General features: G+C 38.8%; 1 protein-coding gene across 1 annotated transcript in view; it reads left to right on the top strand.

Moving 5' to 3' along the window:
* The window catches only part of RAB8B (RAB8B, member RAS oncogene family), a 135604-nt gene that overhangs the window by 79688 nt on the left and 37774 nt on the right, over window positions 1-18142 (top strand). Inside the window, exon 4 of the mRNA XM_030188259.1 lies at window positions 12061-12138. Within this exon, the coding sequence (XP_030044119.1) occupies window positions 12061-12138 (78 nt within the window). The remainder of the gene's footprint in view (window positions 1-12060; window positions 12139-18142) is intronic.

Raw genomic sequence — 18142 nt, 5'->3', positions numbered from 1 at the left:
AGGTATGATACATAATTTTACCTTGTTTTGGTATTTTGTAAGCGATTAACTTTGAATTTAATTTGTACATAATGCAAGCAGCAAGTTCTCTTGTGGCTACTCAAGCACCATCGTACCTGCTTTTAGCATGAGGACCACAGATCCAAGAAGTCGTATATAAAGTATTTTTCCCAATTCTATCTTGAATCTTGTGTCTTATGTTAATGAAGAGCACATCTTGGATAACCAAAAGATTTTATTATTACACTTCAGCTCTATTTATTTGTCTTGGGGGATGGGGAGGGGATGAGTGACTGGTTTGTTTATTTATTTATTTATTGCATTTGTATCCCACATTTTCCCACCTATTTGCAGGCTCAATATGGCTTACATTGTACTGTAATGGCGATCGCCAATTCCAGATCAAGACATACGTAGTGGTATTGTAGTAAAGTTCGTTTATGACAAAGTAAATTAAGCAGTCAAGTGTTAAAAGATTTTTTTACCGGAGTAAGAAATCAAGCGGTATTGCATTAAAGTTCAGTGATTGACAGTATAGGAGAAGTAGTCAAGTATTGAAAGTTCATTGTCTTGAAAACTATTTATCAATACTCTTATCTATACTCTTATCTAATTACACTGTTAATTTTGAGGATGGCGACCTTTTCCTTGCTGAATCACTAATAAAAACTGATAAAGAAGTCAGGTTTCTTTGAATGTCAACCAGTGTCGTTATAATTGTATATACTCCATACCCAGTATTGGGTTTTGAGCATTTAGACGTTGGGCTTATGTTACATAAGAACATAAGTGTTGCCATACTGGGACAGACCGAAGGTCAACAAAGCCAGTATCATGTTTCCAACAGTGGCCAATCCAAGTACCTGGCAATATCCCAGAACAGTAAAACAGATTTTGTGCTACTTATCCTAGAAATAAGCAGTGGATTTTCCTAAGTCCATCTTAATAATGGCCAAACCTTTTTTAAACCCTGCTAAGCTAACTGCTTTTACCACATTCTCTGATAATGAATTCCAGAGTTTAATTACACATTTAGTGAAGAAATATGTTCTCCAGTTTGGTTTAAACTTGCTGCTTAGTAGCTTCATTGCATGCCCCCTAGTCCTAGTATTTTTGGAAAGAGTAAACGAGCAGTTCCACTCCACTGAGTATTTTATAGACCTCTGTTATATCTCCCTTCAGCCATCTCTTCTCCAAGCTGTAGAGCCCTAGCTGCTTTAGCTTTTCCTCCATAGAGAAGATGTCCCATCCTCCATCATTTTTGTCGCCCTTCTCTGTACCTTTTCTAATTCTGCAATATCTTTTTTGAGATTCGGTGACCAGATTTGCACACAGTGTTTGAGGTGCAGTCGCACCATGGAGCAATACAAAGGCATTATAACATTTTCATTTTTGTTTTCCATTCCTTTCCTAATAATTCCTAACATTCTATTTGCTTTCTTAGCCGCTGCTGCACACTGAGCAGATGGTTTCAACATATCCTCAGCAATGATACCTAGATCCTTTTCCTAGGCAGTGATTCCTAATGTGGAACCTTGCATTATGTAGCTATAGTTTGGGTTCCTCTTTCCCATATGCATCACTTTGCACTTGCTCACATTAAATGTCATCTGCCATTTGGATGCCCAGTCTCATAAGGTCCTCTTGCAATATTTCACAATTCTCTTGTGATTTAACAACTTGGAATAACTATGTCAACAGAAAATTTAATGACCTCATTAGTTATTCTCATTTCTAGATCATATATAAATATGTTTAAAAGCGGCGGGCCCAGCACAGACCCCTGGGGAACCTCACTGTCTACTCTTCTCCATTGGGAATACCGTCCTTTTAATCCTACTCTCTTTTTTCTCTTTTAAGCGGTTTTTAATCCACAATAGGACATTACCTCCTATCCCAAGACTTTTTAATTTCCTCAGGAGTCTTTTATAAGGACTTTGTCAAATGCCTTTGGAAAATCTGGGTACACAATATCAACCGGCTCATCTTTTAGCCACACATTTATTCACCCATTCAAAGAAATATAGTAGATTGGTGAGGCAAGATTTCCCTTGATTAAATCCATGTTGGCTTTCAGGTATATTTTCAAAGCGCTTAGACTTACAAAGTTACATTGTAATCTATGGAACCTTGTAAGTCTAAGTGCTTTGAAAATGGAGCCCTTTTGTCTCATTAATCCATGCTTTTATATATACTGTGTAATTTTGTTCTTTATAGTCTCTATCATTTTGCCCAGCACTGACATCAGGCTCACTGGTCTAAAATTTCCCAGATCACCTCTGGAACCCTTTACATTGGCCATCCTCCAATCTTCCAGTACCATTCTTGATTTTAAAGATAAATTACATATTACTAACAATAGCTCTGCAAGTTCATTTTTCAATTCTGTCCGTACTCTGGGATGTATACCATCCAGTCCAGGTGATTTGCTACTCTTCAGTTTCTCATATTGCTCCATTACATCTTCCAGGTTTACAGAGATTTGTTTCAGTTTCTCTGACATATCAGCATTGAATACCATTTCTGGCACCGGTATCTCTCCCACATATTCCTCAGTGAAAGCCGAAGCAGAGAGTTCAATCTAGAGAGCTGCACGGGAACGTGGTTCACGGGAATCCCGCGGAACCCGCAGGATACCCGCAGTGACTGAAGCAGTTCTGTGGGATTCCCGCAGGGATGGAAGCAGGTCCTGCGGGGTTCCCGCGGGGATGGAACACAGTTCTGCGGGGTTCCCTTGGAAGTGTAAGCTGCACTGCACCAGCCTCTCATCTACCGAGTACCAAGTTCCTTGAGTGCTGTCTCTGCCTCTTCTTCCTCCTTGCTTTAACAGCACAAATGTGGAAAGTCTTCCATTAAGGAGGTGGTAGAGACACAAATGACGATGGAATTCAAAAAGGCGTGGGATGAACACAGAGGATCCCTAATTAGAAAATGGAAGTTATAAAAAACCTAACCTTAAATGGCTGCATGTGTGTGGGTGTGTCAAGTGATGCTTAGATGGCGACTCTGGCTGTGATTAACTAGGGCCGATACCGGGCAGACTTGTATGGTCTGTGTCTAATATATGGCAGTCTGGTTTAGGATGGGCTAGAAAGGGCTTAGACAGCAACTTCGGTGGCTGGAACATAAGGACGGTGCTGGATAGATTTTTACGGTCTGTGTCCCACAAATGAGAAGACGAATAGACTGGAGTGGGCTTCAGTGACAACTCCAGCAGTTGGAACATAAGGATAGGGCCAAATAGACCATAATCAAGTATATAATATCACAATCATTGATTTAATCATGAATTGATAATGAGTGTGACTATTCGGCAGACTGGATGGACCGTTCAGGTCTTCATTTGCTGTCACTTACTATGTTACAATTAATCCTCTTTGCTCCAGGCTGATGCGCAGACCTCAGCTCTGACACAGGCATGAGCATCGGTTGTCACCTGACCTACTGGTTTGTGCATGTGGTGACCTCTCAGCACACAGTGCCAGTAAATCAGAGACAAATTTTACATGTGCACACTAGAGTGTTCTAAGTTTCAACTTTCATTCCATCCTTGCTTACAGTGCTGTGGCTCAAATCCAGAGAGAGACTAAGGGAGCTGACTGGAATTTTCTTTTATGTACCATTAAATTCTTGTGGGGATGGGTTAAATTCTTGCGGGGACGGGTTGGGATGGGTTAAATTTTTGCGGGGATGGGTGGGGATGGGTAAGATTCCGGTGGGGACGGGTGAGATTCCCGCAGGGACGGGCGGGGATGGGTAAGTTTTTTTTCTGTCCCCATGCAACTTTCTAGTCTGAACTGAGTCTCCTTTAGGGAGGCATTTTTAACATTTCAAAAAATGTTTTGAAAAAGTTGTCATATCTTTTGGGGTTACTGTTACTTTAAGGTCCAGTGACCAGTCCCTAACTGATGACTTTAAATGAGAATCTCCAAGAGAATCTCTTCACATTTTATACCAAACGGATAGTTTGTTCATTATTATAGGGAACTTTCAAAAAGCCCAGAGTCTGGTATACTGATGAATCACAGATTACATCATCCCCTGTTTTCTTGATCCTCTAATCAGTCCATGAGCGTTTTATTAGCTGTCTCTAGGGTATATATGTGTTCTTTGACATCATTTGCTCATTTCTCATGATGCGCTAGCCTTTCCTCCTGCTCTTTGAAGTTGATTAGCGTGTAGATCTAAGCCCTCCTTGATTTCTTCAGTTGCACTGTGAATCTTTGCTAGTGTTTCCTCCATCACCTCAGTTAGTGGTCTGGTCAGCTCCTTTACTGCATTTTCTTGTAGCCTGAAGATTGGTGTACCCATCTCTTCCGCCATCTTAGATCCTTGCACACAATTATTCTATATCAGTTCCCATTGTTTTTTCACAGATATCTCCTCTGTGATATCAGCTGAAACTTGCTTGGTGTGGGGATGTTCCAGCATATCTGCAGAATGCAACAGTCTAGGTAGCGAGCAGATTTTGCTTTTACACTCGAAGAATAGTTAAACTCTGGAACTCACTGCTGAGGATGTGGTAACAGCATCAGGAATCTAGGTTTAAAAAAGGTTTGGATAAGTTCCTGGAGGAAAAGTCTATAATCTGTTATTGAAATGGACATGGGGGAAGCCACTGCTTGCCCTGGGATTGATAGCATAGAATGTTGCTGCTAATTGGATTTCTTCCAGGTACTTGTATTGGCCACTGTTAGAAGCAAGGTACTGGGCTAGATAGACCATTGGTCTGACCCAGTATGGCTATTCTTATGTTCTCCTATTCTGTTCGTAACCTTTATCTTGTCTTCCTCTCTTCAATAGTCCCTTATCCCTATGTGTCCTATCTGTCTGTCCTACCCTTATCCCTTATTTGTCCTGTCTGTCTGTCCTGAATTAGATTGTAAGCTCTCTTGAGCAGTGACTGTCTCTTCTTCATGTTCGATTGTGAAGTGCTGCGTACAACTGGTAGCACTATAGAAATGATTTGTAGTAGTAGTATACCATCTATTAACCGCCGGAGGGTTCATGGCAGTTAACAAGTGAGACTCTCAAATATCAGAGGAAGTACCATACAAATAAAGCCAACAAAATAAAACAAAAATACAATATAAGCCAGACTAAATTCTTTGAAACCAAATAAACTATTTGTTAAAAAAATAAGTTTTTAATCCTTACAAAAAGATACATAGGATGATGAACCTTTCAGTGATATTGGCAATTCATTCCAGATCTATGCCCCATAAAAACGGAAATAACCCATATAATTGATTTTAACCTAACATTTCTTAAAGCAGGAAAACCCAATTGCAATGTTCAAAGAAAGCACAAATTTCTTTCTGAAGAAGGGAGCTCAAGTAGTTCTGTAAGACCATCCGCATTTAAACCATAGATTGATTCATAGATTAAACAAGCTATTTTAAACTTAATACGAAGATACAGAAGATGAAATCCTATCAAAATGACCCAGTCCATAAATCAGTCTGGCAGGCTTCTGTGTTTTGCAACAAGTGTAGACGACTTGAAGGTTTACTAGAAACTTGATAATGCACAGAATTACTATAATCCAATTGTGGTAGCAAGATTCTCTGGACCAGGGTCATAAAGTCCTCAAATTGGAGAGAGGATCTGATAGAATGTGATTGTCTGAGCCTGAAGAAAAATCGCTTACTTAAAGCACTAATCTGCATATCAAAGGAAAGTTAGAGTCTAAAATTATCCCTAACACCCTTGAATGATCTTCAGTTTTTAAAACCTTTCCCGATGTCGAGGACAGAGATCTAACAGGAATGATATATATTTATCACCAAACCACAATATCTTGATCTTGTGTTCCGTTTCAGAAAAATGGGCCACTGTCCACTTATCTATAAGTGAGATATGGTGCTTAATAGAGGGTGTAAAGTATCTTCAAAAGTTGCTAATGTTGGACACAAAAGGAAAATACCTTCCGCATACGACTTTACAGTTATCCCTTGTCTCTGAAAGAGAATTACCAAGAAAACTAAGATAAATATTAAATAATGATGGTGATAGTGATGAGGATTCCAGCTAGATGATGATCTACCTTTAAGTCCATTCACACTGTATTATCTGTTGCTCAAACATTGTTCAGACCAACCTAGGACTTTACCAGACAAACCTAATTCAGCTAATTTATAAAGAAGAACAGAATGGTTGATGGCATTGAAAGCCGCTGATATATCAAATTGTAATAGAACAATTCTTCACCTGTACTAAGAAAGTATTTTATCTTTGAAACTAGAATAATCAGTAGTGTTTCTGTACTATGATGGGGTCGAAAACCACGGTTTGAGATTCATGTAGCACATTATAAGATTCAATAAAACTTTGAAGCTTATTTACTGTAAACTCCAGAAGCTTGGCCATCCAGGGGATACTTTTAGTCTAATCTGCTCCAGTAGACTTGGGTTAATGTAGACTTGATTTATGGTAGAGGAGTCAGATCAATTTCAGACAAGTTAATAGGATAACAACTTGCTTTCAATGTTGTGTTAACAAATAACTGTTAACCACCCCAAAATATGCAAAGACAAGCTAAACAGTCTACTTAACTGCTTCTAAAGAAGTCCTCTATCAATGCTCCCAAATTCTATCCCCAGGAATATTATATGCATTATCATGTAAAGATTGTACTATGAAATTATCCATCTTATTTTCCAAAAATGACCAATTTTATTTATTTTATCCTGAAAAAAAAAACTGGGCTAAGTCATCAGGTGTGGGTTGTAATGCATCTGAAATCATTAATAAGGAATCTGTATTTGTAAACATTTTCAAAAATCTGAAAAAGAGGTTTACTAGAATTAATAGAATTTCTGATGTCCTGACTATAAAGATTATTTTTTGCTTGGATTAATTTGAAATTTATGCTTTCTCACCCCTTCTCTCAATCCTGATTTTCTTTAGATTTCTTCTAGATTTGTTCCATTCTTCTACATGAACGTTTCATTAGCTTATAGTTTTAAGGTTTATTAAAACTTGCTATACCGCCCAACTGACACGGAGATCAGGGCGGTTTACAGTCTAAAATAAGAACAGTTTTAAAATTAAAAAGAAAAGAACTACAATATGTGGATAGGACAGGTTTTTTACATTCAACAAGAAAACAAACACCTAGTTTGCAAAGGAAAGAAAACAAAAGAATTTGTGGAACGAATGGTGGGAATGCCACAGCATTCCACACCCCATGACCCAGAGCTAAATTGACTTAAATGCTTGCTCAACCAGGTTTTTAAAGCTTTTTTTGAATTTTTTTGAGGGACGATTCTGATTGGATACCAGGTGGGAGAGAATCTCATGGAAAAGGGGTCTGAAAATAAAATACTCGATGGCGAATAAATTCTAATTAAAGCTAATTCTTCGTTAAACCAAGGAGTATTGATATTCCTAAGCTTTTTATCCTTGAGAAGAGCTAGGAGTATCATCCAAAACATTGTTCCTTTCTTTATCCCAAGTGTCAACATCAAAAGAGTGAAGAGAAGGACCTAAACTAGATGAAGTCTTTTGCCAAAAAATAGCTGGGTTGACTTTTTTTTTTAAATGAGAGGGAGTAGTGAGGAGGGTCGCTGGACATGGATGGCTGGAGGCGGGGCAAGGGAGAGGGAGGTGGGGAGGGGGTCCTGAGACCAGAGAGGTAGGGGTGGGGAGGGGGGGCCCTGCGAGAGAGGGGGTGGGGGCTCACACTCACTCACTGTCTCTCATACACTCTGACACACACACACACACAGACACTCTGTCTCTCACACACTCTCTCTCACACAGACACACACACACGCTGTCTCTGTCTCTCTCATTCTCTCAATGACACACACTCTCTCTCAAACATACACACTCCAAGGAAAACCTTGCTAGCGCCCGTTTTATTTGTATCAGAAATGGGCCTTTTTTACTAGTACAAGATATTACAACAATAAGAGTGGTTTTGTGCACTCGCCCAAAGTGTGTTGGCATTCCATCTTAATCAGTCTGTTGTCCTACTAATATTTTTTTTTCTGGACATCATGTCCACAAAGGTGAAAGCATACTGCACACATTGTGTTGCAAGAGAGCCTTGACCACCTATCTGGAGTGGACTAAACAATATATAAAATGCATCCTGCATTTGGTTTCTATTGACCTAAACGGGATGGGAGCCGTCATTGGCAAATGCACACTTCTAATTGAATCACAAACTCAACTAAGGAGTGAAGTGAATTAATAAATCAGCAATGAAATACTTCACTGATCATGTGCTTAGTCTACAAACAGTTCTCAGAACCTTTTTTCTTCGCTAGAAGGAAAAACCTCCGATTCAACACAATTTATGTTCGACCTGTTTACTATCCATCATAGGTTGAAAAACTTTCCATCTTCCAAACTTTATTATATTTTAAATATTTCAGTCATCTTATTATATAAATAAAAGCTCCTCAGCTTGTACTTAGCTTTTGAGCAGATCAGATGCCTCTGATGTTGGCCAGCGTTTTGCAGTACTCCACTGCTACCTCAGGGGGAAACAGACCTTTCTGCCATGCTGTAAAACAAACAAAACAAAAAAAACCAGCTTTCTGCAGTACTTCACTGCTGCCTCAGGGAGAAAGAGACCTTTTTGCCATGCTGTAAAACAAACAAACAAACAAAAAAAACAGCTTTCTGCAGTACTTCACTGCTGCCTCAGGGAGAAAGAGACCTTTTTGCCATGCTGTAAAACAAACAAACAAAAAAAACAGCTTTCTGCAGTACTTCACTGCTGCCTCAGGGGAAACAGACCTTTCTGCCATGCTGTAAAACAAAAAAAACAACTTTCACAAACATTTTTTTGTGCTCAAAAGCCTTTATAAATACATATAAAACACTTACTGCTCCGTAGTTCTTAAAAGACTCTCTGAGCACAATTCAAAATGGTGGCTTGACGTTCACTGACATCTATTTAAATCATTGATGGGCCAATCAGGAACTCTTCTACTTTTCAATAGGTTTAACCATATGCCAATCACAGCTTACTTTCACCAATCACATTCCCAGTAGTTACACAATCAGATATTATAAAACGCGCTGTTAGTTTCTTTAAAAAAAATGTATTCATTCTATCCCCAAATTCAATCCATTGGGAAATAATGTTTTCAACCTAAAGATCCAACATTGTTCACAGCATAACAGTTGCAGTCTTCGATCTCCACCTCTGAGAGTTTCCACCACCTGATCCAATGCAAAGCACTTCAGATCATCAAAACAATGATTCTCCTTCATACAGTGTTCCATCAGTGGTTCTTCTTTGATCTTCTATGTAGTGCACTGTGGTGCTCTTTCAGTCTCGTCTTAAGCTTCTACATTATTTGATGGACAAATAATTTATCACATGTACATTTAATCACATACACTACAAAGTCAGAATCACATGTAGTGTTGTGCCGTAATGTGTATCTTCTAGAAATCGACTGGATTATCAAAGGACAGAACAGGCATAATCAAACATACAGAACATTTCTAACATGGTATATGACCACCAATTTGCTGTACAGTAATGGTGGTATCCCTGCGGGGAATTGAAGGTGACAAAATTTCCATGAAATTGCTCCTACATTTATATGCCATCCGCAGATGCTTTTTCTGAAAAAACTGGTGGTAAATCTAAAATTTTCCAATGCTTTTTAAGAATATTAGCCAGTTGCTGAATTCCTCCACTATACTGCATAACACGTGATCACATCATCATCTTTTAATCCATTGGAAGGTGAAAAGAACAAATCCCGATTATTATAAAGAGCACACTTATATATGCAGTCTTCACAATCTTACATGGATATCCTCTTTGTTCCAATTTCTTCTTCAGAATCTTAGATTGTTTTTTTATATTCTTTAAAATGTAATCTCCTGTATCTTAGAAATTGAGATATTGACAAACTGTTATTCAGAGCGTCAGGGTAACAGCTGTCATAGTGGAGAAAAGTATTTCTATCCTTATGTTTCCTAAAGACAATAGTAAAAAAAAAAAAAATGGTCTCCAAAAAGGATATCTCCTCATTATGGCAAGTGTTAAACTTGATTCTCGGATGGCATCCATTAATATATACAAAAAATTCTTCAAACTCCTCTTTTGTCCCTATCCATATCAGAAAAATATCATTAATATATCTGGTCCAGATCTTCACATATTTATACCAAACCAATGTTCTGACAAATTTATCTTCAAACCAGGTCATGAATAAATTAGCAATCGAAGGACCCATTGTAGCTCCCATGGCCCCTCCAGAAATTTGCTGAAAAAAATGTTCTTCAACTAAAAAATAATTACTCATTGCTAGACCAATTAATTGAATCAGGAAGGAAGTAGGAACCCTATTAGTTTCTTCACATTGTTCAAAAAAATATTCAAGAATTGATAACGCCTCATCCTGAGGAATAGCGATATGTAATGTCACATCCAATGAGACTAGCATTCCTCATTCCACCTTGGTTACTCGTTCCAAAATCTGTAAAATATGAGATGAATCCTTTATATAGGATAATACTTAGCCACTAAAGGTCTTAAAAAATGATCCTCAAAAATAGAGAGCGGTTCGAAAACTGAATTTTTACTGAATGGCAGATTGCTCATAATGTGGGAGCCATGGTAGCATCGAAAGCCTGAGGTCAGCTGTCATGACAGTAAGTTTAACCAGGCATTCCTCCAGAATCTTTTTAGGAATAGAATCCAACTGTACTCCCCTAGACCTTTTTTTTTTTTTTTTTTTTTTCAGTTCCAGCCACAAATCGTCTTGTTTTATTACCAGCGGTGGAAAAAAAAAAATCAAACAAAACACCATGTTCATGTCTGCCCGTTCTAACTCATGTGCCCCACCCCCACCCCTTTTTTTTTTTCATTGAATGTAGCCTGTTGCTAGGGAGCCCTTGTCAGGATTTGTTTTTCTGCAAAGACAAGCAGGATATAGAATTACTTACTCATAGCAGGTGTTCTCTGTGGACAGCAAGATACCTCGCATACCCTCCACCACCCCAAGGAGGTGTATTCTTTTCTAAGCTAAGCTATGTGAGATTGAAACAGTCCCACAGAACAGCTGCAGGCGGGAAGTGACATACACACATGTTGAGCCTGCTCAGAAGTTTTAGAAACCTAGGCTGGAGTAATGTTCTGCATCAGCCTCCACTGGTGACAATACCCATGTTGTGAGGACTTGAATCCTGCTGTCCATGGAGAACCCTTAACCAGTAGGCAGCTGCTCCACTAGCAAGTACTTATAGTTAGTAACTGTTGGAAGGAATTTGAACTTGGTCTTTAAGTCTGTACAGTCCAAATGTTCAGAGGTAAAGTGGAAATGATGGATATTGACATACAATTTAGATGTGAAGAGATGCTTTCTTACACTGTTTCATATTTGACTTTAAAAGTTTCCAGACTTATCGAGGGATACCCAAAAAAGAAGGAAATAATTTTTGCAATTAAAATCAAGAATGCTTAGTTTAGGTGGAACCTTTTGCTTAAGTATCCCTGTAGATGTGTTTTCTTTCAGTTCTTTAAATTATACTTTTTAGAACCTGGAAAATTATTAGAATTTACTTCAAGTAAAGAATAGAATAAGAATACCTATGCATCGGCTGTGCTTATTGAGGGGGCCTTCTGTTTTCAATTATTGATTAATACTATGTAAATTTTCTTTGTCTCTTGGATCATTATGAGGCATATTTTCAAAGCACTTTGGGAGGCTAAGTTCCATAGGTTTCTATGGAACTTTGGGAGGCTAAGTGCTTTGAAAATATGCCTCTTTGTGGACTAAATATTGAAATAGTGTTTTCTTCATTTAATAATGTAAGAGATTAATATTTCAGAATTATCTCATGTTGCATGAATGTAAAATGAAAAATTCATTAAAAAAAGTTTAAGGGCCCTGTTTACTAAGGTGCGTTAGTGTTTTTAGCGTGCGCGCTAACCATGTAGACGCCTATAGAGATATTGTAGGCACATACATGGTTAACGTGCATTAAAACCATTAACGTGCCTATAATGCTGCTTAGTAAACAGGGCCCTCAGTATCACAAACTTAAAAATTCATTAAACAATTTTGGCTTTTCACACTTTAGGGAATCATGTTGGTGTATGATATCACAAACGAAAAGTCTTTTGACAACATCAAGAACTGGATAAGAAACATCGAAGAAGTGAGTAACTTAATATAGCTCATATTTCAAATAACTTTAGATAAAAATAAGAGCAGTACTGGATTCATCCCAACCTTCATGTTTTGCGTTTGTCCCTTCTAGCAAAACTTTTAATTGGTATGTTTACAAAATTTTACTGTTAATTCAGCAGTTTCTTTCTTTCTTTCTTTCTTTCTTTCTTTCTTTCTTTCTTCTTTCTTTCTTTCTTTCTTTCTTTCTTTCTTTCTTTTCTAAATATTGTTTGAAGTTTCTGTTCTTGATTGGTGTTAGTATATAGCTCAAGTGGCCCATTACGTCAGTAACTGGTAAACCCATTAATCAATAGATTGTTAGCAACATAGTGATCATATCAGGCACTTAATTTTATGGTTTTGTACATGCATTTTTACTTTTAGTCATATTTTTGTATTTTATTTACATGGATATTTGTATACAGCAGTTTTTATTAAAAATGTTGCTTTATTTACATTGTCTTTAATGGGTAATTATATACAATAAAGTCTTTTTACACATGTGGCCACATATGCACTTAAAAGGCCTTTTATAAAATGCCAGCTGGTTTATGTTTCAACTATTTTTTATTGACAATACAGCGTAATGAACATCGCAACAGTTTCAATAATGTGTAGCAAGTAGCACACAATACATTGCTTTAACCGAACAGCCATTAATCTTTATCTAACCAGTTCCCCCCCTCCACTACCTTCCCCCCTTCCCCCCCCCCCCCCCCCCCCCCCCCCCACAATCCTCAAGACTATGAGAGCATTCTTATTGCCTTCAGATGAGGGGTTATCATGTTTTACTCTCCAATATACCTGTGTCTCTAGCAGATTAAACAAAGGCCCGGCTTCATGCCAGCTGGTTTAAATGTATGTGTCTTGTCTAGAAGGCATGTACTTTGTCCATAGGTATAGTTAAGGGCTCAGTCTGGGTAGAGCATAGGGAGAGTGCAGCTTTAATCAAAATGTGTGCTTGCAAACTTTAGGTGCAGATAAAAAAAAAAGCCTTACATTCTGCATTCAAGGTACAGTTTCTGCCATGTATGCCTTTATGAAATATATACATATAAATTAAGACCAGCGCAGTAGCAAAAAATCTAGTATAGATGAGCAAAGTTAAACTGTGAAACAGGAAACCTCAGCAGTGACTCATTTCATGCCAGGATCACTGCCCAACAACTCACAAATATTGGTCTCACAACGTGTCACAGAAACTTATATCTCAAAATACAAAACTTTAATAAGCATTTCCTAATAACAAATTCCTTAGGTTTCTTAAAATCAAGACAGTGAAATAATTATGAAGTAGATTAAGTGGACCCATGACAACATGACATGTTTCACAATGCTTTGTCAGGGCTTGATCCTAAATAGATGTAAAAGAGACAGTTACTAAAACAGACCATGGCAAAATCTAAACCAATATCAATCTATTAAATTTGTTCACAGCTACACCCATACCATTAGCTGTGAACAGATTTGATAAATTGATATTGGTTTAGATTTAGCTTCTGCACATCCTGAGCTTATGCACTGGCTCCCATGTTGAGCTTTCTCTGACTACTCAGGTGGCTGCTGTAACTGTTCCTGACCAATGGCTTAAGACAGTGGCAAGGGCAGGTCCAGATGAGGCATGGCTTCAGTGGCAGTGCTTCAGCACCTGTTGGATCTGGCACCTGTTAAACCTTGCCTGGTTACATCCCACTTAAGATTTTATGAACTTCTGTGAACTCCTCTGTTCTTTTTTTTTTTTTTTTTTTTTTTTTCTCCAAGTCGAAGCGTTCTAACATGTTAAGAGAGGTGTTCTGTCCTGTTTTATCATTTTGTTCTGAACCTTTTCTAGTAATGGTCAACCCAGTTCAAAAGGGATCTAGCAGGAGGGTTGGAAAGAATTCCATGAGCCACTTCTTTCCTATATGTGTCACTTTGCACTTGGCCACATTAAACTTTTCTTACCATCTAGATGCCCAGTCTCCTAATCTCAAGATATTTCTTGACATGCCCCATAATCTTCTGCCATTTTAACATCTTTGAATAGTTTTGTGTCATCTGCAAATTTGATCACTTTATTCATCACTCTTATTTCAGTTCATTTATGAATGTTAAACAGCACAGGTCCCAGTACGGACCCCTGAGGCACTCCTGTAACTCTTTTCCTTGTGGATAACTGACCGTTTAGTCCTCCTCTGTTTTCTGTCTTTTAGCCAGTTTTCTCCTATCCCATGCCTCTCTAATTGCCTAAGGAACCTCTCTAGGAGGGACCTAATTTAACAAACACACTATGACGCTCATTTTCACAGCACATAGACTTACAATGTTACATGGTAACCTATATAACTTGATGAGTTGTTGATGTGGAGGTTCATTTTCAAAGCACATATTGGTGCTTCCATATACTTTGGCTCACCAAAGATGTTTGGCTTTAACTCTTCCTCTTACTATATAAAAGGTACCATTTGACGTATTTTGAAAGAATTTGAAATACGTAATGAGATTTAAATGTGATTCTGCCTTTTGATTAAGCCACCTTTTTTTGATCTTTTGGGTCTTCATCTTTGAAGCACCTTTCATGAACAGTAGAATTTAATAGCTGTGACTTAGTGAGACGAGTCAGTGAAGTGCAAGCATTGATGTTTCATACACAATCCTTTTCAAATATGGTAATGTTGAGTACCCAAAGTATCTGCCTTTTTATCAGGCGGTGAGTTCTCCCAGTTTGTAGCTTTTAAGCTACATGCTAACCAATGAGAAAAGGCTCTGCATACTGTAGATTGCAATAGAACCTTCATATACCACCTAATGAAATTTGAGAAACATTGCATGTCAGCCCAGCTTTGTGCTCTGTGACATAAACCACTTAGGTATCATCTTGAAGCAATGATTTCTACTTGGCTAGTAGAATGCATTCAGTTTTACTCCAATCAGATGAACCTTTTATTCCAAAACAAAGTAAAAACTTGTTGAATCAAAAGCATGCCTGCATCAGTAGCCTGTTTGAGTGGGTTATAAATTTTTAAATTAAAAAAACAACCTATAGATAGTGATCAATTCAAATGAACTTGTCTGTTCAGGGAATCTTCACTATACAAATCACTCTTAAATTTTAGTTAACGGAAAAGAGCCTCATCTATTGCTGAAACCTCAATAGCATTCATGGGAACTGCATATTATAGCATTCTCTGCTCAGCTGCATTCAATCATTGGCACAAAAACCTCGTATTGTACCTGGGGCAATTAAGGGTTACATGACTTGCCCAGAGTCACAAGGAGCTGCAGTGGGAATCGAGCCCAGTTCCCCAGATCCAAGTCCGCTGCACTAACCACTAGGACCACTAGGTTACTCCTCCACTCCAAAAAAAAATATGCAAGGCAGCTAGTTAGTCTGCACTGCCTAACTTACCTTTCACCACTACCTAGATCATGCATCCCAAAGGGACAGTAATTTTGATAAAGCGTAATAAAACTAAAAACAAAAATAAGTATCACAGATTCTCATAAAATCCCTGCTCTGTAGATATGACCTCCAGGCCTTGATTTAAATGTAGGCAGTTGCCTCTGGTGCTAAAAGTTTATATGCACCAAAGTGCTGCAACCACTGCTATCGCTCTATCCAGGCCCACAGTAGCTGTTGAACCGCTTGTTATGCTCAGTGGCACCAGTCCCACAGCAGTAGCAACAAATCAAGCCATAAAATTCAGAGCAGGACCTACCAGTTTTTGCATGTTGACAGACCATAGGGTTCAGCACCCCCTACCCAATGCATGCATTTGCATAGCAACAGCAAGCCTATGATGAGGTGGGGTGGAGCTGTTACAAGGTCTGTAATATGAGGCCTGGAAGGCTCTTCACTGAATTTTATGGATGGAGTAACTGCTTTAGGAAAAGTATTGTGAAGCATAGCCAGCAGCGGACCTTGGCAAATCAGAGTTAAGTGGCTGGAAGGACCTGGCCTGATCTAGGGACTGGCTCTTTCCCCCATGGACCCACTGATTTATTTCATGGAGAGTAGAGGAATAGATCCCCTTCCTAATTGTTTATTAGATCTGTTATTAAGTCTATCTCTAAGCTCTTGTGGGATCATGTTGTGCTCTGAAGCACCCATTACTTCAAATACCAAATATTTCAATGAAAAATATTAAAATTATGCAATTCACTCCCCCAGCAGAACTCCGACACTGACCATTTCTTCAATGTCCTTGAGCCCACCTTGGGGGCCTATCCGGTGGATCGTACCTGGACAAACTTTGCTCCTCTCACCATTGAATCAGTCACCCAGGCGGTCTTTAGGTTCTCCAATTCCTATTGCAAATTGGACACTTGTCCCAACTATTTACTGAAATCCGCCCCTTCTCGATACTTAGTAGATCTAACAGCCCATCTAAATTTCATGCTTCAACAAGGTTTCTTTCCTGAGGATCATAGTAACATTCTTCTCACCCCTATACCAAAGGACACCAAGAAAAAGACCAATGATATTACCAATTACCGCCCAGTTGCTTGTATCCCACTGGTGGTTAAATTAATGGAAAGCATGATGACTAAACAACTTACGAACTACCTAGACAAGTTTTCTATACTACATGACTCTCAATCAGGATTTTACCCCCTCTATAGTACTGAAACTGTCTTAGTCACTCTTCTGGCCAAATTTAAGCAAGAAATAGCTGCAGGCAAAAGTATACTTCTCCAATTTGACATGTCTAGCGCATTTGATATGGTCAACCATGACATTCTACTAAATCTTCTTGATTACTTTGGGATTGGCAGAAATATACTCAGATGGATTCAAGGTTTCTTATCCTTTAGATCATACCAAGTAAAATCGAATTCAAACATATCTTCGTGGAAAGCAGTTTGCGGAGTCCCTCAGGGTTCACCACTATCACCAACACTCCAACATAATGATGATTCCACTGGCCAAATCCTTATCCAATTTAGGCCTTAACCCATTTATTTATGCTGATGATGTTAGAATTTATATACCTTTCAGACACGACCTGAGAGAAATCACCAATACAATCAAGATCGGTTTGAACACAATGGATGCATGGGCAAACTCATTCCAACTGAAAAGACTCATTGTCTTACCCTATCATCCAACTGAAAAGACTCATTGTCTTACCCTATCATCTCAACACAATAAGTTTAAACCTACAACCTTAAACATCCCAAACCCCACCCCCTCCCTATCTCGGGTAGCCTAAAATTACTCGGCGTCATAATTGACCGCAACCTGGCACTTGAAAGCCAAGTAAATTCCACTGCAAAGAAAATGTTCCACTCAATGTGGAAACTTAAAACGTATAAAACCTTTCTTCCCACAAGATTTATTTATTTATTTATTGCATTTGTATCCTACGTTTTCCCACCTCTTTGCAGGCTCAATGTGGCTTACAGTACATCATGGATACTGGAAATAAGAAGAGGATATACATTTGGTTTTACAGAGGGATTTTGGTTTACATGGTCATGAAATATAAGATAGTGGTATTGCAGAACACGTTAACATACATTAGGAATACAAGATAGTAGTACAGCAGAAGACATTATAACACATTCTCCGAGGACAAGCAGGCTGCTTGTTCTCACTGATGGGTGACGTCCACGGCAGCCCCTCCAATCGGAAACTTCACTAGCAAAGTCCTTTGCTAGCCCTCGCGCGCCCGCGCGCACCGCGCATGCGCGGCCGTCTTCCCGCCCGAAACCGGCTCGAGCCGGCCAGTCTTCTTTTGTCCGCACTCGGTACGGTCGTGTTTTCGCCGTGTCGAGCCCCGGAAAGTCGACCTCGCGCGTCCAATTTGTTTGAACGTGGTTTTTTTCCTTCGGGAAAGCTTTGTCCTAGTCGGGAAGTGCTCCGGAAACCCCCCGCCGGGTTTCGTGTAAATTCTCCCCGTACTTCCAGCTTTTTTGCCCCGGTAAGTTTTCTTTCGTCGTCGGGGTAGGCCTTTTTTCGGCCTCGGTCGAGATTTTTTCTCCCTCTAAATTTGGTGCTTCAAATTTCGCCA

This window comes from Microcaecilia unicolor, chromosome 1 (assembly GCF_901765095.1).
Source record: "Microcaecilia unicolor chromosome 1, aMicUni1.1, whole genome shotgun sequence".
Lineage (NCBI taxonomy): Eukaryota > Metazoa > Chordata > Amphibia > Gymnophiona > Siphonopidae > Microcaecilia > Microcaecilia unicolor.
The sequence above is the reverse complement of the archived record's forward strand: the minus strand, read 5'-3'. Positions and strand labels throughout refer to the sequence as shown.